The 27,279-nt window shown below is 36.2% G+C and overlaps 1 protein-coding gene across 5 annotated transcripts in view; it reads left to right on the forward strand.

Moving 5' to 3' along the window:
• VPS13A (vacuolar protein sorting 13 homolog A) overlaps nt 1-27,279 on the forward strand; it is a 229,371-nt gene that overhangs the window by 62,962 nt on the left and 139,130 nt on the right. For all 5 annotated transcript variants that reach the window (XM_032866682.1, XM_032866681.1, XM_032866680.1 and 2 more), the window contains exons 20-23: nt 5,940-6,076; nt 7,810-7,942; nt 10,586-10,703; nt 21,508-21,646. In XM_032866682.1, coding sequence (XP_032722573.1) covers nt 5,940-6,076; nt 7,810-7,942; nt 10,586-10,703; nt 21,508-21,646 — 527 coding nt within the window. The remainder of the gene's footprint in view (nt 1-5,939; nt 6,077-7,809; nt 7,943-10,585; nt 10,704-21,507; nt 21,647-27,279) is intronic.

Below are 27,279 nucleotides of genomic sequence, written 5' to 3' on the forward strand. Positions count from 1 at the left end.
GCATGATTAGCCAATTCTATACATTACAGTTTTTTTTTTGTTTTTGTTTTAGAGGAAGAGAGAGTGCATGCATGTGCTCGAGGTGGGTAGGGGAAGAGCAGAGGGAGAGGAAGAGAAGGAATCTTAAGCAGGCTCCAGTGAGTGGAGTATTAATGTCCCCTATTAAAATTGTATTATTATCAATGTGTTTCTTTAATTTTGTTATTAATTAATTGGCTTATATAATTGGCTGCTCCCACATTAGGGATATAAACATTTATAATTATTAGATCTTCTTGGATAGATCCTTTAATTATGATATAGTTTCTTCTTCATCTCTTTCTGCAGTCTTTGGTTTAAAATCTAATTTATTTGGTATAAGGATTGCCGCCCCAGCTTTATTTTGAGTCCATTAGCATGATAAATTGCTTTCCATCCCCTCACTTTAAATCTAAGGTGTCTTTGAGTCCAAAACAAGTCTCTTCCAGACAGCATATTGATGGGTTTTGCTTTTTTATCCAATCTGATATCCTGTGTCTTTGGATTGGGGCATTTAGCCCATTTACATTCAGGGTAACTGTTGAAAGATATGAATTTAGTGCCACTGTATTACCTGTAAAGGAACTGTTTCTGTATATTGTCTGTGTTCTTTTCTGGTCTATGTTACTTTGGGCTCTCTCTTCGCTGAAAGGATCCCTTTTAAAAAATATTTCTTGTGGGGTTGGTTTGGTGATCACATGTTCTTTTTGTTTCTGTTTGTCCTAGAAGCTTTTCTATCACTTCTATCTTGAACGACATGCTCGCTGGGTAAAGTATTCTTGGCTGCATATTTTTCTCATTAAAACCCTGAATATATCATGCCAGTCCTTTCTGGCCTCCCAGGTCTCTGTGGATAGGTCTCCTGCCAGTGTAATGTTTCTAACCTTTTAGGTTATGGACCTCTTTTCTGGAGCTGCTTTTGCGATTTTCTCTTTGTCCCTGAGATTTGCAAGTTTCATTATTATATGTCAGGGTGTGACCTATTTTTTTTTATTTTTTTTTTTTTTAGAGGGGGAGTCTCTCTGCCTCAGGACTGGGATACCTGTTTCTTTCTCCAGATTAGGGGAGTTCTCTGCTATAATTTGCTGTAATATACTTGCTGACCCTCTTGCTCTTTCCTCTTCTGGGATGCCAGTTTTTCTAATATTGTTTCACTTTATGGTATCACTTATCTCTCGAATTTTCCCCTGGTTATCCAGTAATTGTTTGTCTCTCTTTTTCTCAGCTTCTTTATTCCCCATCATTTGGTCTTCTATATCACTATATCACTCTCTTCTGACTCATTTATCCTAGCATTTAGAACTTCCATTTTTTATTGCATCTCATTAATGGCTTTTTTTTTTATTTCAACTTAATTAGATTTTAGTTTTTCTATTTCTCCAGAAAGGGATTCTCAAGTGTCTTCTATGCTTTTTTTTAGGCCTAGCTAGTATTTGTATAATTGTTATTCTGAACTCTAGTTTGGACATTACTCATGTCCATACTGATTAGAACTCTAGCAGTAAGTACTGTCTTTAGTTCTCTTTCTTGAAGTGAGCTTTTCCCATCTTCCCATCTTGTCATTCTGTCCAGAGAACAATAGATGAACGAGAGAACAAAATACTCCAATGGCAACAATGATCCCAGAGAAATATATACTAACCAAATCAGAAGAGAGCTGAAACCAAAAAAGAAAAAAAAGAAAGAAAAAGAATATAATCAGACAGGTGAACAGAATAGATCAATACACTGGATTCTGTGTGTATTTTGATCTGTTTGTTAGAAAGCTGGTTAGAAAACTAGTTAGAAAACTAGATCCCAAAATTGTAAAGAAAGAAAAACTTATACATGTACAAGATTAAAATTGAATACAATGAAAGGATAGACTCTAACTGTGAAAATGAAAAAAGTCAAGAAAAAACAAGAGGAAAAAAACAAGAGGGGAAAAAAAGGGGTATAAACAGGTGACTGGAACAGAGCAATATGCTGTATCTTGAGTGTATTTTGATTAGTTTGTTATAAGGGACTACATCTCAAAATTGTAAAGAAAGAAAAACACACACACACACACACACATATATATATATATAAACAAAATTAAATATTTTGAAAGGAGAGAATGTAACTCTAAAGATGAAAAGCAAAAAATAATTTTAACAAAATGAAAAAATAACAAAAGAAACAAAAGGAAGAAAAACAAATATCAGACAGGTGAATAGAACAGGACTATACACTAGATTTTGGGTGTATTTTGCTCTGTTAGAGAAGTTCCTGCATCCCTAGGTTGTACGAAAGAAAAACATACATACACAAAATTAAATACAAAGAAGGGAAAAATGTAACTAAAAATGACAGATTTTTAAAAAAGATTTATTTATTTGTCAGAGAGAGAGGAAGAATATTGCACAAGCAGGGGAAGTGACAGGCAGAGGGGGAATCAGGTTCCCCGTCAAGCAAGGAGCACCATGTGGGACTCCATCCCCGGACCCTGGCATCATGACTTGAGCTGAAGACCCTCAACTGTGTGAGCCACCCAGGCATCCTTATAGAAAGTTTTTAAAAAGGAGTTGATAAAATAAGAAATTGGTTATAAGAGGAATGAGAAAAAAGTTAAAAAAATTAAAATTGGAAGATTAAAGAATCATGGGGGGAAAAAAACCTGTGAGTTCTGTGTGCTGTATTCTAGTGCTGGAGTTTTGCAGTTCTCATTGATTGGTAAACTTGGTTTTGGCTGGATGTTTTTGCTGATCTTCTGGGGGAGGAGCCCGTTGGTTTGATTCTGCAGTATATTTGCTCCAGGTGGTATTGTACCGCCCTTGCCAAGGAGCCAGGTTAAGTAATGTGCTCCCGTTTGCTCGCTTTGGCTTTTGTTTCCTGAAGGCTTTCCATGCAGCTTTAGAGGATGAGAATGAAAACACGAAAACAGCAGCCTGCCAGTCTCCGGCCTGGAGCCGAGAGCTCAGGGCCCCATTCCTCACTGACCCCTCAGAGAAGAGCAGTCCGTCACTTCTGTTTCCCTGGCCTCTGGCTGTATTCCATCCTCACCCAGCCTGTGGCTGAGCATTTCTGTCACAGGTACACCACCCCGTGTTGAGTCTCCAAACCCTGCAGACTCCTGCAGCGCTCTCCCGTACTGCTCCCCTTGGGGAGAAAGAAGGGTCTCCCTGGTTCTGCCACTTACTGGGCCCCTTCTGGAGAGCAGTCACCTGACCGTGCCATGGTCGCAATTTATGGCAACCCTGAGCTTAGAGCCCTCTCCTGGCGTCACATATAGTAGCCAGCTTCCCTGTTCTGATGTCTAGGAACTCTGCTGCACTCAAGCACCCCCAGTCTTCCTGTGACCCCAAGGATCCTGATACCACACTGTCCCATCTAGGATTCCACCCCCAGTTTGCTGCCTGATGGACACTCCCTCCCCCGTTGGTGTATCACCCCACATAGCGCTTCAGAGTCACTTCTCCGCACCTCCTCCCTTGCAGAAGGTGGTCGCTTTTCTATTTGTAGAGTTGCAGCTCTGCATTTCTTAGATCTCCAGTTGAGTTTGCAGATGTTCATAATGATTTGATAGCTATCAAGATGAATTCCTTGGACCAGATGAAACTGAGGTCTCCTATACCTCTGCAATCTTGGACTTCTCTCCAGATATTAAATATTTTAAGAAGTAGAAGTCATTACTATTTTAACTTCTACATTAACAGGCTTAACTATTCAAAGTCTATTCTTCTAACTCTTGTTTTCTTCTGTGCACAAATAATGTTAGTTATTATTAGAATAAAATGTTAATATTATGAAAAAGTGGGGTGCTAGTGTAAGTTTTTAATTTAAAAAAGTTGAGTAATACGTTTTAATGTTTTTCCGGAAAGCTAAAATTTACCAATTTGAGAAAAGATTCATCTGTTACATAGTTTATCTTTTTTGGTTCTTTTCTCTATTCATTCTCTCAATCTTTTACTTTTCTTTCAATATTAGCCTCTATTTATTATCCTCTTCCTCTAGAACCTGATATCTTTCTTGTATTATTTTCTTCATTCTTAGGAGTGAAGGTTTTCAGATCTTTTCCTCTTTGTCAAGTAGGAGGATCAGCTTCTAGAACATAACTATGTAATTAGTTACCGCTGTCAAATATGGTTGTTTTGACAGATGTGGTCATTTATGAAAACCCTTCATTTGAAAAATAAGGCTCTTTGATAGGATCGTAGTCATTTATTTCTTTCAGTGGTCTCATTTATTTACTCAGTCAAATATTTATCATGAACCAAATCTATATTTATGCTGTGCTAAGTTTTGGAGAACAAAGTAGTGATAAAAACAGATGTAGTTTTTGCCTTTTGATGGATGTGATGAGATAGGACAGACATAAAACTAAGTGTCATCTACTTAAAAAATTTAAAAATATTATTTTAAAGATCATAGGAAGAGTAGTTGTAAGAAGTATGCACTGCCATCACACTGACCTTGCATTTTCTGGCAGGATATCCTTGTCTTCGCCAAGGAGTGAATTTCATGCCATGTTGGGGAAAGTGGCTGGAAACTTGCTCTCTGAAACTTACTTGGACTTACCCTCTGATGTGATGGGGAAGCTGTTCCTGGGACAGTGTCTCTCTGAATGTGTTCTGCTGTGACACTGAGTGAAGGGGGTTTTTAGGGAAAGGATGGCTGTTGGATGCTGTTGGTATTTGTGCACAGCATGTGCCTGGTTTTGGAGAAAGTCACCTCAGTGTAGGATATTGGCTGACTGAGCACACTGACACCAGGAAGCAACACTTTGTCTTCCTGCAGTGTCTCACCAAGGGTTTCCTATCTCCTTTAGTACTAATTTGCAACAGAAAAGTATCAAAAATGCTCAGATCCACTTTCACGGAGCAGGCACATGGGTAAGTTTGGAGCTTATGGAGGAAACAAATTCTAATAGGCCCAGATGCTGTGAAGGAAATGAGAATAATGGGTTATCTCCGTATAGTTTTGATGATAGGGTCAGAGAACAGCTCTTTGAAAAAGTAACATTAAGACCAGGTGTGTGTGTGTGTGTGTGTGTTTAGGACCCACCCAGCTGAAGAGTATAAGGAAGAACCTTCATAGCAGTGTTAAAATGTGAGGGTCCCAGCCTGGGACAGAATTGGGTGATTTTGGCAGCTCCAGAAGGCTACGTTGGTCCTAACGTAGTACGCGAGGGGTAGTGGAATGATGTTAAAAAGGCAGGCACAGTGTCAGTAAAACAAAACTTTGCAAGTCCTTTTAAACAATTCAGATTTTGTTCTAAGTGCAGTGGGAAGTAGAGGAGAGACACAGTAGACTTATATCCAAAATCAAATATTCAATGCCCCCCTCTTCTGTTAAGAAACAAACTAGACAGATTACTGTGACCTGGCATCCAGAAAGCTCTCATTAAAAGTAAGGCCTAAGGTGAGATTTCCAGGGAGTATAGGACTTGGATTTGTAGAGTTAGGAACGCATGACAGATTATTTTGGTTGAGGAAGTCTTACAGTGGAGATGGAAATTAGGGTAGAGAAATGCTTAACAGTGTGAGACCAAGAATATTGAATGCCAGATTATCCTTTCTGGCAGCTTCTTGGGACTGTTGTACCTGACTCACTCAGCAAACAGAATTGAGTAAAGCCATGTTGTCTGTGTTTGAATACAGATAATTTGGGGGAAAGAAAACGAACAACTATGCTGTGAGTCAGTTCTGTACTTAAGTTCCAAGCTTACTGAATGTTTCAGGAAACATAATTTTTTAGATATGTTATGTCCCTGGTTTTACCCAAATTGAGTTTGTGGGTCAGAAACATTTCTTTGAGGAATCATTACAATTTTGTACCCAGTTATATTTAATTAGGAGTATATACACACATTGATTAACAAATTACATTATGTTGAAGATACATTGCTTAAGGTATTTTTAAAATTAATACTTCACATTTTCAATTTAAATTTTCTGCAGGTCTACTGTATATTATTGAAACACAGAAAGTTCTTGATCTCAAAATTAATTTGAAGGCTTCATATGTTATTATCCCACAAGATGGAATTTTTAGCCCTACATCAAATCTTCTTCTTTTGGATCTTGGTCATCTAAAGGTATATGCTAACATTTGTCCTATATTATAATATTTAAGATGTTTCCCTGTTTAAAATGTATTTTGTTTTTTAAACAGCTTGATTTGCTATTAGGATTTTTAGTTTTATGGTAGATTGTAGGATTGTTAAGTCTCTTTCCTTCTAGTAAATAATGTGAAGTTTCATTAGTTTTCCTATATTTCTGATACCAAAATGGTCATTTTGAATTCTGCAGGTTAAGGGTGAAACTAGGAATTATATTTATAGAATTTGAGAGTAATGTTTGAAGAGATTATTTCCTTTTCAATGTAAATTTACTGTTTGACTAATGAAAATACGTCAAATAGGAGGGGATTCTGGAAATAATCAAATCTTTGTCCTTCTGAATTTTTTGTGTATATAACTGTATATATTGACATTTTATTTATTTATTTATTTATTTGGACATTTTAATATTTCTATTAAATAATCCTAGCTTGAGAAACAGTCTAATTGCATTTACCTAGGTCATTTCCTTTTCCATCCGGTTATGTACACTTTTTCTTCCTCAGTTTTGAGAATAATTTTTTTCTGTGTTTCTAGATCTGCTCTATATGTAGTTGTTTACACTGATTAAATTTAAATAACAAAAAATTAGTTCTTTAGTCACATTAGCCACATACAAGAATTTAATGGTATTAAGTGCCTGGGGCTGTTATTTCAGCTCAGATAGAGAACAATGCCATCCTCATAGAAAGTTCTGTGGGACCGCACTGCTCTAGATCATTAAATGTATATTAAATAGCTGTAAGATTTAAAGACCCAAGAAAGATGGGTAATATTGGAAAGTTTTCTAGCTACCTAACAAATATGTGCCTTTCCTTGATATTGACATTATCCTTTATTCTTTGTTTTTATTCTTCAGTTGGTAATTACATAGAAGCTTGCTGGATTTATGTTTATAATAAAATTTGTACAGTTATTTACATTTGACTTTGGTTATAGAATTGTTTCAAGGGCAGTGTGGTGTGGTAGGAGGAGCATAAAGTCATGAATGAGGTATCTATCTAGCTTTGTGACATTAGGCAATTTGTTTAACCTTTTATCTAAAATTCATTACCCTTTAGAGATAATCAGTTTTGACAGTCTGCTGCACATGGGCTATATAAAATAGAGGTGAAAATGTTAAGGCACGTGCACATACACACACACACGAATGAATAAGATCTTTATATACTGTGGTGGAGTGATTGATCTCTAGGATGTTTAAAGTGAAAAAAGTAGTTATGTATAGTACGCCAAGGAGGAGATGGTACAAATATAACTTGCATGAGGTTGTCTAAATGGCAGAGTTGGGACTACAGTTCAGCTACCCTAATGCTTAATTCTGGATTCTTCTTATAAAACTATCTAAATATCTGTCATTGTGACATAGAAACATTTTATAGGCTGTTTTTGTCTTTTAATTTTGTTTTTTAATAAAAAGACTTCTTATCAGATATAAAAAAGTTTCAAATGTATTGTTCTCCAGGGCTGGCTTGGTTTTCCTCTTTTAATTACATAATTGAGAAATATAACTTAATATGTAAAAATTCACTTTTTTCCTGGTCTTCTCGTTATACATGTCATGGATAAAGACATTTCTGTTACCCTTACATCTCAGCTTGTGAGTCTGTCTTCTATTAAATTTTTGTGTTACAGTCTTAAAGATACAAAATTTATATTTTTATTTTGAAGTATTTTGCATCATCTAAACTGTTAAAATTAATTTGAAGGTGACAAGTAAAAGTCGTTCGGAATTGCCAGATATGAAACCAGGTGGGGCCAGTCTTGAAGAGATCATGCAGAGAGCTTATGATTCCTTTGATGTTCAGCTTACAAGCATACAGCTGCTTTACAGCACAGTTGGTAAGTATATAATACATTACTTATTCTTTTTTCTTTTTTTCTGAAATGATTAGGTTTTTAGACAATTTCTCTGAAGACCTTCCTCCCAAATATGTTAAAACTTTTATATTTTTGGGATGCCTGGATGGTCCAGTTGGTTAAGCGTCTGCTTTTGGCTCAGGTCATGATCTCAGGGTCCTGGGATTGAGTCCTGTGTTGGGCTCCTTGCTCGGTAGGGAGGCTGCTTCTCCCTTGCCCCCTCCTCCCCATTCTCTCTCTTGCTCTCTCTCAAATGAATAAGTAAAATCTTTTTTTTTTTTTTTTTAAATGAGGGGCACCTGGGTGGCTCGGTGGGTTGAGCCTCTGCCTTTGGCTTGGGTCATGATCTCAGGGTCCTGAGATCGAGCCCCGAATCAGGCTCTCTGCTCAGCAGGGAACCTGCTTCCCCCTCTCCCTCTGCCTCTCTGCCTACTTGTGGTCTCTGTCAAATAAAAAGATAAAATCTTAAAAAAAAAAAAATGAAACTTGTATACTTTTGAGTAGGAAGTAATAGTAGACCGTGTCTAGGAGCAGTATCTCAGGTATTTGATTTTACTGCTCGAGAGACATTGTCAGTGTCTGGAGACACTTTTGACTGTCACAGCTGAGAAGTAGGGGCATTACTAGTATCTAGTGAGTGGAAGTCAGGGATGCTACTAAATGCTACATTGTAGAGGAAAGCCACTCCACAACCCTTATTTGGCCCAAGTATCAATAGTGCTGAGGTTGAGAAATCCTTTGGACAAGGTTGGAAGACATTGGCACATATTTAAAATATTTGTTTTATACAGGACAATCACAAGAGGCTGCTCACAGTCAGAGGCATTCCAGCCTGGGGCCTCTGACACTCCAGGCCCTAAATAGTCACACAAAGACAGAGGAGGATGTTAGGAGGATTGAGGAGGGTATCATAGGCATATCTTTACCCCGTTCACTTTTGACGGAGTCTTTGCTGTTAATCTAGTTTTTAGATGAAGTCAGCAGAGCCAGAAATTAACTTGTCAAGAGCCACTAAAAGTAGTGAGAGAGACTCAAGACTAGTTGAGCCCTTTTTCTACTGTGTCATCCTGTTTCTAAATCCTTGCCCCTGGAGTGTTAATAAACATTTAGATAATTCAGCAGTTGGATTGATGGATGTTTTAGAGAACTGTATATATATGCTCAAATTTTAATTATCTGAGCGAACTAATAAAAAGAAAAACAATGAGAATCCAAAGTAATGGTTATTAAAAGTATTAAATTGTATATTTCTGGAACATTTTTATTATTTTTATGTTCAGTTTGGGATAATAAACTTGATTTTCATTTTTAGCAAATTCTGGTTGGTGTAGAAAAAGCCCAGAAGTGTAGTGGGTGGCAAATATAAAGTATTTATAGAAAACCCATAATGTTTTTTTCCAAGGAGTAAATAACAGTATTGTGGTATGTTTAGTACATTTTGGTCATTAATTTTTGAAGTCCATGAAATGTACTTAGTATTTAAGATGTTGCGATGCTTTGTGAAGAAAAATTTAAAGTATTCCATTATTGCTGAAAATTACTGGAATTATTTAGAATTGTTTTTGTAAGTGTTAACTATTCTTAAATAATTATATCTTTTTTAGAGTAATGTACTTTTGGCATTGGGGTTACTTTAGGTAATTGTTAATTGTCATAAACTCTCTTCATAAATACTGAAAGCCTTCTAAATATATTTTTTTCTATAAATTGAGAATAGAAGGAAATATTTCACTAATCCTGATACCGTTAGAATTTATAAAATTATAATAGTTCATTTTACTTTTTCTTACCAGAATAATTAGGTTCAAAGTGTAATGTATATGAAGATACATTGTACCACACAAATTTCATGTTAGCAGAGCTGGATATAAACTTCAACTTATATAGCCTTTTGACCATAAGCAAAGTAAAAATTCCTCTGAGTCCCAGTTTTCTAAAATGAGATGATTAAACATCATTGTGAGAATTAAATGAAAATTTAAACATTGCCTGGAGCAGTGCCTATTAGAAATCTTGAATAAATGGTAGCTTTCATTAATACAAAAGAACTGTACTTTTCTCTACGTTCCTTTTTCTTTATTGCCTTAGAGCCATTTTGGGGGCGGGGGGGGCAGTTATGTATCTGCTGGGTGTAGTGACTAAATGGATGCACAGTAGATTTGGTTAAACTATGTTGTTGGTTTTTTAATAAGCCTTTTCCTGTTGAAACAGTCTTTGAAGCAGTGAAAGGGAAACGAATTTACCTGCTCATTTTGTGTACCTGAGAAGGTAGAATTAAGATTGTGTAGATGGGGCGCCTGGGTGGCTCAGTGGGTTAAAGCCTCTGCCTTCAGCTCAGGTCATGATCTCAGGGTCCTGGGATCAAGCCCCGCGTTGGGCTCTCCTCTCAACGGGGACCCTGCTTCCTCCTCTCTGCCTGCTTCTCTGCCTACTTGTGATCTCTGTCTGTCAAATAAATAAATAAAAAAAATCTTTAAGAAAAAAAGAAAGATTGTGTAGATTTAGGAAGATTTTTCTATACCATGCAGTATATGACTACAAAGTATTAGTAGTGATTTTAGGTTTAATGTGTGTTTCAGATTCATGTGTGCTAATAAGTAAACATGTACTGTTTTCCATAATTAGGTGATAATTGGAGAGAAGCACGAAAACTCAATGTATCTACACAGCATGTTTTGGTACCTATGCACTTCAATGTGGAGCTCTCGAAGGCCATGGTTTTCATGGATATAAGGATGCCCAAGTATGTATTGTCTCTTTCACGTGATTGTAGATTTTCTAAGGGAATACGATATCTCATTGATTTTTTGATGGGGGGGGTAAAATATATGTAACATAAACTTTATTTTTAAGTGTACAATTCGGTGACATTAAGTACTTTCACATCCATTTCCATAACTTTGTCATCTTCTCAAACTGAAACTGTACTCATTAAATAATAATGCCCCACTTTCCCAGCCCATGGCGGTCATGATTGATTGTTCTCTCTCTACAAATCTGGCTACTCTGGGTACCTTTCATAAATGGAACCATGCAATGTTTGTCCTTCTGTGTCTGAGTTATTGTACATAGCATAATGCCTTCAAGGTTTATCCATGTCATAGCATATATCAGAATTTCATTTGTTTTTGAGGCTGAAAAATATTTCATTGCATATATATGGATCAAATGGACATTTGGATTATTCCAATGAAATTTGGCTGTTGTAAAAGAGCTGCTGTGAAGATCGATATACAAATAACTGTTCGAGTCCTTGCTTTAAATTTTTTTGTTTATATATCCAGAAATGGAATTGCTGAATCCTACGATAATTTTATTTTTAATTTTTTGAGGAACTGCCCTACTGTTTTCCATAGCAGCTGCACCATTATATTCCCACCAGCAGTGCACAAGGGCTCCAGTTTTTCCACCTCTTTACCATCTCTTATTTTCTTATTTTTAAAAACAGTCCTCCCCAATACCTATGAAGTAGTATCTAATTAGAGTTTTCAATTGTATTTTCCCAATGATTACTGATTAGGTAATTTTCAGGTACTTCTTGGCAATTTACATATTTCTTCAGAGAAATATCTTTTCAAGTCCTTTGCCCATCTTTAGTTGTTTTTTGTTGTTGTTTTTAGTTGCAGGAGACTTCTGTTCTGTTTTTAAATATATTCTGCATGTTAACTCCTTATCAGATAAATGATTTGCAAATATTTCCTCTGATTTTGTGGATTGCCTTATTACTCTTTTGATCGTGTTCTCTGATGCATAGAAGTTTTAAATACTAGGTTCAGTTTATCTGTTTTCTTTGCTTTTGGTGTTATAGCCAAGAAATTATTTTCAAATTCAATGTCCTAAAACTTCTCCTGTATCCTTTTTACAAAGAGTTTTATACCTTGAGCTTTCATGTTCAGATCTTTGATAGATTTAGTGTTATTGTTTGCATATGGTATAAGGTATGGCCTCAGCTTTATTCTTGTGTATGTGGATATCTGGTTTGCCCAGCACCATTTATTGAAAAGACTTATCTTTTCTCCATTGAATAGTCTTGGTACTGTTAAGAAAATCATTTGACCATGCTTGTGATGGTTTATTTCTGGGTTTTCTGTTCTATTTCCTTGGTCTCTATTTCTGTCCATATACCAGAGCCTAGTGCTTTGTGTAGTAAGTTTTGATATCAGGCGTATGAATTATCCAACTTTGCTTTCTAGATTGTTTTGGCTATTTGGCATCCTCTGAGATTCCATAGGAATTACTGGGTGGATTTTCTGTTTTTATAAAAGATATTTTGATTTTGATATATATTGCATTGAATCTGTAAATGCTTTGAGTAGTGACATCTTAATATTAAGTCTTCCAATCCACGAGCATGAGTTATCTTTCCATTTCTTTGTGTCTTCTGTGACTGCTTTCAGCAGCATTTTGATGGTTTGCAATGTATGTCTTCTACTTCTGTGATGACGTTTATTTTTGATACTATTGTAAATAGAATTTTTTTCTTAATATCCTTTTGGACTGTTTATTGTTATTGTATAGGCGTGGATTCTTCTGAGTTGGTTTTAATATTCTATAACCTTGCTGAATTCATTTATTATTTCTTTGTGTGTGTGTCTGTGGAATTGTTAGGGTTTTCTACATATAAGATTACTTTATCTTTGAACAAAGGCAGTTTTACTACTTTCTTTACAATTTGGATGCCTTTAACTTTTTCTTGCCTAATTAGTTTCACTAAAATTTCCAGTGCTATGTTGAATAGAAGTGATTTAAGCAGTCATCCTTTATCCTGAGCATAGAGGAAGAGGTTTTGGTCTTTCATCATGGAGTATGTTAGCTGTGGGTTTTTTATTTTATTTTACTTTATTTATTTATTTATTAAAAGATTTTATTTATTTTTATTGGACAGAGAGAGAGAGAGACCACAGGTAGGCAGAGAGGCAGGCAGAGAGAGAGGGGAAAGCAGGCTCCCCGCTGCTCTCCCCTGAGATCATGACCTGGGCTGAAGGCAGAGGCTTAACCCACTGAGCCACCCAGGCGCCCCGCTGTGGGTTTTTTAATATATGACCTTTATTATGTTGATGTAGTTAGCTTCTGTTGCTAATTTGTTGGATGTTTCTATCATAGAAGTGGGTTGAATTTTTTCAAATACTTTTCAGCAGAGGAAATGATTGTGTGTTTCTTTTCCTTCATTATATTAATGTTGTGTATTACAATGATCTGTCTTCACATGTTGAACCATCCTTGCATTCTAGGAATAAATTACAGGTCATGGTGTATAATCCTTTTAAGGTACTGTTGAGTTTTTGCTAGAATTTTGTTGAGGATTTTTGGATCAATGGTCATAAGGAATATTGGTCTATAGTTTTCTTGAAGTGTCTTTGTCTGACTTTGGTATCAGAGTAATCATGGCCTTAAAATGAGTTAGGAAGTGTTCCTTTCTCTCCCAATGTTTTAAAGAATTTGAGAAGAATTTATATTCTTTTAAAATGTTTGCTAGAATTCACTAGTGAAAGCCTTTAATCATGGGCATTTCATTATTGGGAGATTTTGGATTACTGATTCAATCTCCACACTAGTTATAGGTCTTTCCAGGTTTTCTGTTTTTTCACAGTTTAGAGTTTTGGTATGTTTAGGTTTCTAGAAAATTGTCCATTTCATCTTGATTATCCAGTTTGGTGTAAAATTGTTCATAGCTATCTTATAATCATTCGTATTTCAGTAGAATTGGTAGTAATGCCCCTGCTTTCATTTCTGATTTTAGTTGTCTTTTCTCTTTTATTTCTCAGTCTACCTAAAAGTTCAACTCTGTTCATCTTTTTGAAGAATCACTTACCAGTTTTGTTGAACTTCTCTGTTATTTTTCAGTTGTCTGTTTTGGTTCTCTTTGCTCTTTATTTCCTTACTTCTGCTGACTCTTGGTTTAGCTTGCTCTTTTTCTAGTTTCTTAAGGTGTAAAGTTAGTTTGTCGATTTGAGAGCTTTTTTTTTAATGTAAGTGTTTACAGCCATACATTTCTCTCAGTATGGCTTTTGGTATATTCTATAAATATTATTCTGGGTTTTCATTTTTACTTGTCTCAAGATATTTTCTCATTTTCCTGTACTTGCTTCTTTGACTTATTGTTTAATATGTGTATTGTTTAATTTCCACATACTTGTGAATTTTACATTTTCCTTCCTTTGATTTCTGGTTTCATTCCATTGTGATCAGAAAAGATGCTTTCAGTGATTTCAGACCTCTAAAAAATTTGACACTTGTTTGTGGCCTTCTTTATGGTTTGTCCTGGAGAATGTTCTGTGTGCATTTATGAAAAATGTGTATTCTGGTCTATTTTTGGTCCGTTTTTGTCAATAGCATTGTTCTCGTCCTCTTTTTGGGCTTCTGTCTGTTTGTTACATCAGATATTGAAATGGGGTATTGAAGTCTCCTGACTGTAGGTCTGTTTCTTTCCTTAGTTCTGTCAGTGTTTGATTTGTATATTTTTGATCTGATGGTTGGTGCATCTATGTTTTAATTTATATCTTAATAGCAAAATTGCCTTTTTGTCATTGTATAATGTCCTTTGTCTCTAGTAACAGATTTTGACTTATAATCTTTTCTGATTGCTTTTATTAAAGCTATTCCTATTTTCTTATGTTTATTATTTGCATGAGGATGTTTTTTTCTGTTCTTTAACTTTCAAACTATTTGTGCCCTTAGATCTAAACTGAGTCTCTGGCAGACAGCCTGTAGTTGGATCTCATTTTTTTCATCCATTCTGTCATTTTGTATCTTGCATTTGAAAACTTAAACCATTTACATTTAAAGTAAATATTGATTGAATGACTTCCTCGAGCTCAAGGCTTTGTGTGTGAAGTATAGGGAGAAGAATGGAGGTAAGCAGTAAATAGCCTGGCCTTTTCCCATATGCTGTGGATGTGGCTGCTATTACTTAACTGCTCTTGTCTGGTGAAAGAGACCTACACCCTTCTTTGTTGTTTTTCAGAGTATAGTGACTATGTCCACTAGCAAACATAGTGTAATGTACTAAATCTTATTCTCTTAGACTGTCTTCTTTTAGGAAATCAGACTGCATTCTGAGAGTCTTAAGGCAGAGGAATGTCAGGAATTTGGCCTGAGAAAGAGAGTAGGAAAGAAAGCCATTCTGCACATTCCACTGTTTTTTCATAATCCAGCACTAGGTGTAGTTTGATTTTTAGATACGCGGCTTGGGCTCTTTAGTTCTTACACAGATGTCCCACTGCTGTTTTATTGTTGCGTAATACTTCTTGTAAAGTTTATCAATATGTGGTGAAAAACAAGATGGATGTGATTTCCTATTGTAAACATGAGTATGAATTGATTCCTTTTAAGCTTATTTCTATGTATGCTGGGATCTAGAAAGTTAGGGAGTACCAGAAAAAAGAAGTTGATATTATTCTGAGGGACATTGCTTTGGATTGCTCTACTTACTAGGATACAATTAGGAAGAATTTATGTCCTGTATTGTAGAGAATATGTATAGTATAGAAACAACTGAAATAACTGATGAAAATATTTATATCTAGATAGATAGAAGAAGATCATGAGAGATCAGTCCAATGTAACAGTTGCAAATTTTTTCTGTAAAGGACCAGATAATGAACATTTTAGGTTTAAATGTCATATTGTTAGTCATAACTATTCAGCTCTACTGTTTTAGGATGAATGCAGCCATAAACAATACATAATGAACAGGTATGAGTGTGTTCCAGTAATACTTATCAAAATAAGTAACAGATTGAATTAGCCAGTGACCATATTTTGCCAGTTTCTAGTCCAGTGCATTATATAGTGAGACATCACCAATAAAAGGGCAAAGATACCGGGAAAGCCATTTGAGCTAGTATTCTAATGATACTAAAATTACTCTAGGTTAGGATCAGAGAAGTATAGCTAAAATAATAAAAGGCAGAAACTAAATGATTTAGAAAGATCAAATCTGAGAAGCACTTGATTTCAGTTTAGTGAGCCAGAGCAGTATAAGGTGAATATGGTATTATAAAAAACTCTGGAACTGTAAAGGTATCAGGCAGCATCCTTTGAAATTTGAGGTTAAAACTTTCAAGGCAAATAAAAGGAAGTCCTCTGCTATTTGGTACATAGTATTTTGGTGCCCTCGTTTTCAGGTTGTACATTATACAGGTATGTATAAAAAAATTTGAAAAGTTGTTTAGATACATTGATACAGATTCATAATATGTACCTAAGTTAAACTAGGATAGAAGGAACTAATTACATGTATTTAGTCTATTGGTGGTAAAAGAAAACTTGTAATTTTCTTAAGAAGTGCAGATATATTTTTAGATTCATAACCTTAGTCATGTGTCTGAGTTGAAAAAGTTAAGTTTTAGGAAAAATACAGGGATAAAAATAGTAAAAATGTACTCTTTGATAACAGCTTTTTTCTAAACTTTTATATTTTTAAAGACTATGTAGAGGGACACTGGGTGGCTCAGTCATTTAAGCACCTGCTTTCTGCCCAGGACCCTGGGATCAAGCTCCCATGTTGGGCTCTCTAGTCAGTGGGGAGCCTGCTTTCTCTCCCTCTGCCTGCCATTCCCCCTGCTTGTGTTCACACACTCTCTCTCTCTCTCTCAAATAAATAAAATCTTACCCCCCCCAAAAAAAAGACTATTTAGAAAGTTTTAGGGTCACAAGAAATTGAAGTATAGTTGACATGTAAGGTTGCATTAGTTTCAGGTGCAGTGATTTGACACCTCTCTAGTGCTGTGCTCACCGCAAGCGTAGCCACCTTCTGTTGCCATACAAGGCTACTATAGTATCATTTGACTGTATTCCTTGTGCTGTACCTTTTTATCCCCATGACTTATTCCTTCTATAACCAGAAGCCTGTACCTCCCACTGCCCTTTACTATTTTGCCCAACCCCCATCTGCCTCCCACTGGTAACCATCACTTCATTCTCTGTGTGTCTCTTTTTGTTTTTGTTTTTTAGATTCCATGTAGAAATGAAATCATATGGTATTTATTTCACTTAGCATTATACCTTCTAGGGTTTCCATGTCACAAATGGCAAAACAGCATTATTATTATTATTATTATTTTTTAATGGTGGATAATGTTCCATTGTATATATGTACCACAACTTCTTTATCCATTTATCTACTGATGGACACTTGGGTTGCTTCTGCTGGCTACTATAAATAATAGTACAAACCTAAGTGTGCATGTATTTTTTCAAATTACTGTTCTCATTTTCTTTGGGTTGATAACCACTTGTAGAATTCCTTGGTCACAGAGTGTTTGTTTTTAATTTTTTGAGGAACCTCCGTACTGTTTTCCACAAGGGCTGCCCAAATTTGCCTTCTTGCCAATGGTGCATGAGGATTCCTCTTTCTCTCTATTCTGAGCAATTGTTATTTGTCTTTGATTCTAATTGTTCTGACAGGTGTCAGGTGATATCTCATTGTGGTTTTGATTTGCGTTTCCCATATGAAGAGTGATGTTGAGCATGTCTTCATGTGTCTGTTAATCGTCTGTATGTTTCTACTGAAAAAGTGTCTATTCAGGTCCTCTGCCCATTATTTAACGGGATTGTTTGTTTTTTTTGGTGTTAGGTTGTAGAAATTCTTTATATATTTTGGATATTAACCCCTTTATCAGTTATATCATTTGCAAGTATCTTCTCCCATTCACTGGGTTGCATTTTTGTTTTGTTGATGGTTTCCTTTGCTGTGCAAAAGCTTTTTATTTTGATATAGTCTTGTTTCATGTGCCTGGGGGGAGATACTTAGAAAGTGTCACTAAGGCTGATGAACAAGAGATTACTGTCTGTTTTGTTTTAGGATTTTTATGGTTTTGGGTCTCAAGGAGTTGAAACTTAGATCCACACAAAACCTGAGTGCATATATTTATAGCAGTTTTATCCATACTTTTATATAAAGCTTATACACATAAATTTTATATTTCAGTTTTATAGCTCAGGCTTGTAAGCAACCAAGATGTCAGTTAATAGGTGATAGATAAATGGTAGCATATCAAACAGTGAATATTATTCACTAAGAAGAAATAAGCTGTCAGGTCATGAAAAGATGTAGAGAAACATTAAATGTATATTACCAAGTGAAAGAAGCCAATCTGAAAAGGCTGCATATTCTATGATTTCCACTAGATGACTTCTGGAAAAGGCAAAACTATGGACACAGTTAAAAGATCAGGGCTTGCCAGGACTTGAAGGTGGTAGGTAGGGGAGGGATGAATAATTGAAGCACAGGGGATTTTTAGGGCAATGAAAATACATGATACATTCTAAATGATATAATGGTTAATACATATTATGCACTTTGACCAAACCCAGAGAACATAGAACAGCCAACAGTGCGCAGTAATGTACATTGTGGACTTTGGCGATTATGATGCGTCAGTGTAGCTTCATCAGTTTCAACAAATGTGCCATTCTGGTTGGGAATTTTTTTTTTTAAATATTTATTTATCTGACAGAGATCAGAAGCAGGCAGAGAGGCAGGCAGAGAGAGAGGGAGGAAGCAGGCTCCTTGCTGAGCAGAGAGCCCGATGTGGGGCCTGATCCCAGGACCCTGGGGTCATGACCTGCGCCGAAAGCAGAGGCTTAACCCACTGAGCCACCCAGGCACCCCTGGTTGGGAATATTTTTAATGAAGGAGGCAATGCATGGGTAGATGCAAAGGGTATATTAAAAAAAAAATCTCTATTTCCTTTCAATTTTCTGTGATCCTTATTTGTAGATGATATGAAACTATACATAGAAAACCCTAAAGATGCCACCAAATTATTCATTTGAATAAATGAATAAATTATTTATTAGAATAAATGAATTCAGTAAACTTGCAGATAAATAATATATAGGAATCAGTTACATTTTGATACACTAATAATGAAGTGCAGAAAGAGAAATTAAGAAAAAAATCCTGTTAACAATTTTACCAAAAAGAATAAAATACTTAAGAATAAACATAACCAAGGTAGGGAAGAACCTGTACTCTAAAAGCTATAATCATTGATGAAAGAAATTGAAGACACCAACAGGTGGAAAGCTATCCATGCTCATTGTTTGGAAGAATTGATATCATTGTCTATACAACTCAAAGTAACCTACCAATTCAATACAATCCCTATCAAAATATCCATGGCATTGTCACTGAACTAGAACAGATAATCCTAAAATCTGTGTTGAACCACAAAAGACCCTGAATAGCCAAAGCAGACTTGAAAAAGAAGAATAAAGCTGGAGCTATCACTATCTCAGATTTCAAGATATACTTGAAAGCTATACTAATCAAAACAGTATGGTACTGGCACAAAAATAGACACACTGATCAGTGGAACAGAATAGAGTCCTCAGAGATAAACCCGTACCTCTATGGTCAATTTTAACAAAGGAGGCAAGAATATACAATGAGGAGAACACCGTCTCTTCAAAGAATGATGTTGAGAAAACTGGACAGCTGCATGCCAAAGAATGAAATTGTACCACTTTCCTAGAGCATATACAAAAATGAGGTCAAAATGAATTAAAGACCTAAGTATGAGACCTAAAACCATTAAAATCCTAAAAGAAAACATAGACAATAGTAATCTCTTGAACATCAACCTTAGCAACATTTTTCTAGATTAGTCTTAAAGTTTTTGAAGAGAATATCTTTGCAAAGACCAGTAGACTGTATTTATGGAAGTCTACTCCTGGGCTTTCTCTTCTGACCATTGATCTATTTATCTATTCTATTGCCAATACCAGTGTCTTACTTACTGTGGCTTTATAGTGAGCCTTGAGGTCAGGGAGGGTCCATCCTCCATCCCTGTTCTTCTTCTTCAATATTATGTTGGCTGTTCTGGATCTTTTACCTCTCCATTTAAACTTCAGAGTCATTTTGTCAATATTCATTAAGTAGTTGGCTGGGATTTTGACTTTCATTACATTGAATCCATGGATCATTTTAGGAAGAACTAACATCTGAAGAATAATGAATTTTAATACAAATAAATATGGAGTCACTCTTCATTTATATTCATTTCATCTTTGATTTCATCCTTCAGAGTTTTAGAGTTTCCTCTGTATAGATCTTATAAATATTTTGTTAGATTTATACCCAAGTATTATATTTTTGGGTGTTAATATAAATGGTATTATTTTTAATTTTTAAATTCTACTTGCCCATTGTTTGTATGTAAGAAAGCAATTGACTGTTGGATAAAGGGCTTATTAGTTCTTGGAGCCTTCTTCTTCTTTTTTTTTTTTTTCTTTTTAGATATTCTGTATAGATGATCATGTCATCTGTGAACAGACTCTGTATACCTTTTATTTCCTTTTCTTGTCCTAATGCATTGACAGGGACTTCCAATATAGTGTTGAAAAGGAATGATCAGAGAGACCTCTGTGCTTTGTACATAATCTTAGTGGGAAAACTGAGTTTCTTGCCAATCAATACGGTAGCTGTAGGGTTTTTGATGATACTCTTTATCAAGTTGAGGAACCTCACCTTTATTGTAGTTCTTTCAGAGTTTTTTTTTTTTTTTTATCATGATAGGTGTTTGGATTTTGCCATGCATCAATTTATATGATCATGTAATTTTTCTTAAGTCTTAAAATTTCTTTTTCTTTTTTTTTTTTTTTAAGATTTTATTTATTCGACAGAGAGAGATCACAAGTAGGCAGAGAGGCAAGCAGAGAGAGAGAGAGAGAGGGAGGGAGGAGGAAGCAGGCTTCCTGCCTAGCAGAGAGCCCGATGCGGGACTCGATCCCATGACCCTGAGATCATGACCTGAGCTGAAGGCAGAGGCTTAACCCACTGAGCCACCCAGACAGCCCTCAAGTCTTAAAATTTCTTAATCTGACTTTTAAACAGGATTTAGATATATTATCTCTTAGAGAACTTATTTGAACTTCCTAAACATTAGTTTCCTGTTAGGAACCGTGTACGCAACTGATTTCTGCTGTTTTTTTAACAGCAGAAATCAGTTGTCTACCTTATAGGTTGTGAGGACTTAAGATAATGCATATCAATGCTTTCTTTAATGCCTGTCATGTAATAAACAATAATTATTAATTGTCAGCTGTCTTTGGCAAATAGAAAAGGGATAATAAATGTAATAATGTTAGAAAATAAATCTCTGGGGCGCCTGGGTGTCTCAGTCATTTAAGTGTCTCCCTTCAGCTCAGGTCAGAATCCCAGGGTCCTGGGATCAAGTCCTGAGTCAGGCTCCCTGCTCAGTAGGGAGTCAGCTTCTCCCTCTGCCCCATCCCCTGCTTGTGCTTATTTACGCTCGCTCACTCTCTCTCTCTCTTTCAAAAATAAATAAATAAAATCTCAAAAAAAAAAAAAATCTCTGAAAAATAATGAGGTTAGTTCACCTAATGAGATGGGTCAGTAGGCCAAATAAATAGGAATTTGAGTGGAGATTGTGGAATGTCTTATGGAGTATGTGGATAATTTTTAGAGTTTGAAATTGCGATTTATTTTTGGGTATATTAAGGGGAACAGTTGTGTTTTTAATTAGTATACATAAATCAGAATGGAGTTTGCTTTATAATAATTCCTTTTTTTGAAACAGATTCAAGATTTTTGGAAAGTTACCACTGATTTCTTTACGAATCTCAGATAAAAAACTGCAAGGAATTCTGGAATTGATTGAAAGCATTCCAAAACCCACACCTGCAACTGAAACATATGCCCCTGCCAAACCATTTCAGGTAATGTTTTTACAAAACTGATAAAAATGCAAATTAAAGAAACTGGACAACTTTACCCACAAATTTTGGTTAAAATAATTTAATTGATTTTCAAGAGACCTTTAAAAATTAGATTTTAGCAGCACCTGTGTGGCTCAATCAGTTAAAGCATCTAACTTGATCTCAGCTCAGGTCTTGATCTCAGGGTTGTGAGTTCAAGCCCCGTAATGGGCTCCATGCTGGAAATGGAGCCTGCTTTAAAAAAAAAAAAACATTGGCGGGGGGCGCCTGGGTGGCTCAGTGGGTTAAGCCTCTGCCTTTAGCTCGGGTCATGATCTCAGGGTCCTGGGATCGAGCCCCACATCAGACTCTCTGCTCGGCGGTGAGCCTGCTTCCCCCTCTCTCTGCCTGCCTCTCTGCCTACTTGTGATCTCTCTCTCTCTGTCAAATAAATAAATAAAATCTTAAAAAAAAAAAAAAAAGTTGGGGCACCTGGGTGTCTCAGTTGGTTAAGTGTCCAATGCTTGATTTCAGCTCAGGTCATGATTTCAGATTGTGAGATTTGAGCCTTGCATCGGCCTCTGGCATGGAGCCTGTTTAAGATTCTCTCCCTCTCCCCGCTGCCTCCCCCACCCTATGTTACTCTCCACCTCTAAAAAAAAAAAATTGTTTTTTTGACATTGTAAAAGAGAAAATGATGAAAGAATAAAAGGTGCAAATCTTAAAGAAAATTATATGATAAGTCTGCCTTTCTTCACTAGTCTGGCTTGTAGTCACTCTCCTCAGTGGTAACACTGTTAACTACTACTTCTCTGGTTTCCCAAAAATGTTTATGGCATACGCTATGCCATGCTCATGTGTGTACATATACATATGTACTCTTATGTTCTTCAAATTTACATAAATTCCTGTCATTATACTTACTGTTCTGAAACTGTATTTTTTTCACCATTATCATATTTTATATACGTTAGAGATATCTTCATATTAGCATGTACAGATCTGCCTTTTACTTTAGAGCAATATAGTATGGAATTGTGCAAGTGTAATATCATCCCCTTTTGATGGACATTGACATTGTTATGAGTGCTCACAGTTCTACTGCTTTCAGCTTCCTCGTACATATATTTGGGTATATTTTATCCATTGGATAAATGCGTACATGTGGAATTGCTCAGTGAATTTTAGGTTTCCATGAACTTTGCCAAATCTTCTTTTTTAAATTGAGGACCAATTTATAGTCCCACCAGCAGTAAATGAGTGTTTGTTTCTCTGTTCTCATTAGTCTTAAGTATTAACAATTTAAAATTTATTCTATTAAATGAAAAAATGTTATAATGTGGCTTTGATTTGCATTTACAAGTAACATAGGACTCATGTTCATGAGTTTATTGGGTGTTTGACTTTCTGTTTTTTAAAACTGCTGTGTTTCCTCGAAGCTGAAAGTTTGTACCCTTTTACTAACGGCTCCCTATTTCCTCCACCGTATAGCCCCTGGCAACCCCTTCTGCACTCTTGCTAGGAGTTCGACCTTTTTGTTGTTGGATTCCACTTATAAATGATACTGTGCAGTATCTTTCTCAGTCCTGCTTATTTCACTTAGCATCATGCCCTCAGGTTCCTTTTATATTGTCACAAATGACAGGATTTCCTTCTTTCTCATGGTTGAGTGATTTACATTATATTTATAAATGTGTGTGTGTGTATATATATATATATATATAATACGTATTATATATATTATATAAATGCCATATAAATATAATATATATATTTTAATGTATTATATAAATGCCATGCTTTTATTCATTCACCTGTTTGTTGGACACTTTTCCCACATCTTGGCTATTGTGAATACTGCGGTAAACATGGGCGTGCAGATCTCTCTTTGATATCCTGTTTTCATTTCCTTTGGAAAAACCAGAAAAGTGAGATTGCTGGATTACATGGTAGTTCTAGTTTTAGTTTCCTGAGGAACCTGCCCACTATTTCTTTGGTGGCTGCACCAATTTATATCGCAGGATTTCCTTTCTCTCCAAATCCTCTCCAATACTTGTTACCTGTTGTCTTTTTTTTTTTTTTTTTCAGTTTTTTTTTTTAAAGATTTTATTTATTCATAAGAGGGGGAGAGAAGAGGCAGAGGTTGAAGTAGGCTCCCTGCGGAGCAGAGAGCCTGATTGGCACTCCATCCCAGAACTCTGAGATCATGACCTGAGCCAAAGGCAGATGCTTAACCGACTGAGCCACCCAGGTGCCCTTTTTTTCAGGTTTTAAAACTTTTTATTTGCAAATTAAAAATGGTGCATTGCAATAATTAAAATCATTTGAACAAAAACAATGGCCCTGTGATTAAACCCCATAAACCCCGTTTACAGCCTGTGAGATGTCTCGGATCGCTTGGTTTTTACTCTAGATTTCACTGTTTTCCCACCCAGCATCTTCCTTCACCAACATGCAAGTTCTTTTCCTTTCCTGCCAGCCAGTTGGCAGATGGGAGTGGCAGACCCAGCCTTCGTTGTCAGTATAGTCTTTAAACTTGATCCAGCCTCTTTGCATGTTACAAAGTTGAACAGCTAAAAGAAGTAAAATAAGGTAATGCTCATATAGGTACAGTGCATGTTGGCAGCACGCGCCCTGTTACGATTCTCTTGCTTGCTTCTCCTGTTCATTTGTTTCTCCTATTTTTCTACCTTCTTTGATACTGATGTATTGAATTTCTCAGTCTCAGCCATATCAGGTTTGTCAGACATGGTTGCAGAGGAGGCAGAGTGTGGTTCACAAGCAAGTGAAGTCTGGGCAGGAGCTGTGCTGGGTCTGTTGTCTTTTTGATAATGGCCACCCTAACAGATGTCGGCTGGTATCTCATCATTTTGATTTGCATTTCCCTTATTAGTATCGGGCATCTTTTCATGTGTCTGTTGACCATCTGTATGTCTTCTTTGGAAAATGTCCATTTCCTCTGCCCATTTTTTAATCGAATTATTTGCTGAGTTGAATGAATTCTTCATATGGTTTAGATATTAATCCCTCATCAGATATATTATTTGCATATATTTTCTCCCATTCACTTCATTACGTTTTCATTTGTTGATAGTTTCCCTTGCTGTGCAGAAGCTTTTTAGTTTGAGGTAGACCCGCTTGTTTATTTTTGCTTTTATTGTCTTTGCTTTTGAAGTCTGATCCAACAAACCATTGCCAAGATTGCTGTTAAGGAGCTTACCTGCCTGTGTTTCCTTAAGAAGCTTTATGGCTTCAGGTCTTCCATTCAAGTCTGCAATCCATTTTAAGTTGATTTTGTGGATGAGAAAGGAGTCCAGTTTTATTCTTTTGCATGTGGCTGTCCACTTTCCCAGCACCATTTATTGAAGAAACTGTCCTTTCCTTGTATATTCTTGGCTCCTTTGCCAAAAATTGATTGTTAACTCATAGGTTTATTCCTGGGCTCTCATTTTAGTTCCACTGATTTACAAATCTGTTTTTTTGTGTTGGTGCCATACTGTTTTGATTACCTTAGCTTTGTAATAGAGCTTGAATTTAGGAAGTGTGACGCCCCCGGCTTTGTTCTTAAGATTGCTTTGGCTATTCAGGGTCATCTAGATGTTAGGATTATTTTTTCTACATGTGTATAATACATTAGTCGACTTCTGATAGAAATTGCATTGAATCTGAAGATTGCGTTGAGTAGTGTGTACTTTATAACAATACTGCTTTTTGCAGTCCTTAAGTGTGAATATCTTTTCATCTATTTGTGTCTTCAGTTTCTTTCATCAGTGTTTTATAGTTTTCAGGGTACAGATTTTTCTCCTCTTTGATTAAATTTATTCATAGGTATTTTTGATAGAGTTAAAAATGGTAATTCTTGAAATCAGATAATGTGACATCTAAATTGTTTGCTTTTCCTCAATAGTTTCCACTAGTTCTTCCCCTTTCCCGATAACTCTTAGAATCAGCTTTTCAATTTTACAAAAAGATTTTGCTGGGATTTTGATGGTGATTTTATTGTATTACCAATTTGGGGAGAATTGACCTTTTAACAATACTGAATCTTTTAGTTCATTAACATGATACATCTTTTCATTTATTTAGGTCTATTTAGTTTTTTTTTTTTTTTTTTTAAGATTTTATTTATTTGACAGAGAGGCACAGTGAGAGAGGAGATACAAGCAGGGGGAGTGGGAGAGGGAGAAGTAGGCTTCCCATAGAGCAGGGAGCCCACTGTGGGGCTTGATCCCAGGACGCTGGGATCATGAACTGAGCTGAAGTCAGACACTTAATGACTGAGCCACCCAGTTGCCCCTATTTAAGTTTTTTCATAAGTATTTTGTAGTTGAAATGTACATGTGCTTCACATGTTTTGGTGTTCTGTGTCCTCTGAAAATCCACATATTGAAACCTTAACCCCAATAGCTCAGAATGTCACTGTATTTGGAGATAGGACCTTAAAAAGTGGTTAAGTTAATATGAGGCCATTAGAGTGGGTCCTGATGCAGTTAGTGTGGCATCTTCATGAGAAGTAGAAATTCAGAAACAGAAAAAGACACCAGAGATGCGCATGTACAGAGAAAACCCCATGGCGGGAGCAGGGGTGCAGCAAGCAGATAGACGTCTGCAAGCCTAGGAGAGCGCCCTCAGTCAAAACAAATGATGCCGACACCTTGATCTTGAACTTCTTATCTTTCTGAATTGTGAGAAAATAAATTTTTGTTGTTTCATACCTCCAGTCTATGGAATTTTGTTATGGCAGCCCTTGAAAACTAATACAGGTTTTGGTACCAGAAGTGAGGTGGTGGTGTAACAAATATGTTGTAGTAGGTTTAGCGCTGGATAATAAGTAGAATGTGAAAGGGGGTTTTCAGGCAAGGTTATCCTTGTTGTAAAGTGGGAAAGAACTTGGCTGAATTGTTTTCTAGTGTGGAACTTGTAAGTGATGAATTTGGATATTTAGTTGAGATTTCTAAGTAAACTGTTCAAGACATGGTCTTATTTTTTCCTAATTGCTTAGAGTAAAATGCAAGAAAAGATACATTTTTAAGAAGGATTTGTTAAATCAGTAACAGAACTTAAAGATTTGGAAAGTGCTCAGCCTATCCATATTGCAAAAAATGGAGAATTGTGTTAGAGAGAAAACCAGGGGTATTTGCACAAACACTTGATAAAGACGTGTGACTCACGGCTTTAATTCATCATCTCACTGAAGCCAGGAATAGAGATGGAGCTCTACCAGCTGAAGTACTACCAGCTTAGACTAAAGAGGGCAGAGTCAGGACAAAATGAAGGAAATCCCTTGAAGTTCTGGGATACTACAGGGTAGGACAGTAGGCCATCCAGCTGGGAATGTGCTTTATTCTTCAGTAAAGGGGAAAAGAATCATCTTGAAAGCTAGTCTGAGATCCACAGTGGTGCCATTACCAACATGGGCTCAATAGGTATGGGTTTTGGGGGCTAAAGTTCCCTCCTGGATTTCGAGAATTGTTCTACTTTCTTGGTTTCAGTGGGTCATTCTGCTACTTAGTGGCAGGAGTGTAGTTAATCTTATCTTTTTTTTTTTAATTAAAAGATTTTTTTTTTAAATTTATTTGACAGGCAGAGATCACAGGTAGGCAGAGAAGCAGGTGGGGGAGGGGAGCAGGCTCCCTGCCAAGCAGGGAGCCTGA

This window comes from Lontra canadensis, unplaced genomic scaffold (genome assembly GCF_010015895.1).
Source record: "Lontra canadensis isolate GAN:19392208 unplaced genomic scaffold, GSC_riverotter_1.0 scaffold31, whole genome shotgun sequence".
In the NCBI taxonomy this organism is placed as follows: domain Eukaryota; kingdom Metazoa; phylum Chordata; class Mammalia; order Carnivora; family Mustelidae; genus Lontra; species Lontra canadensis.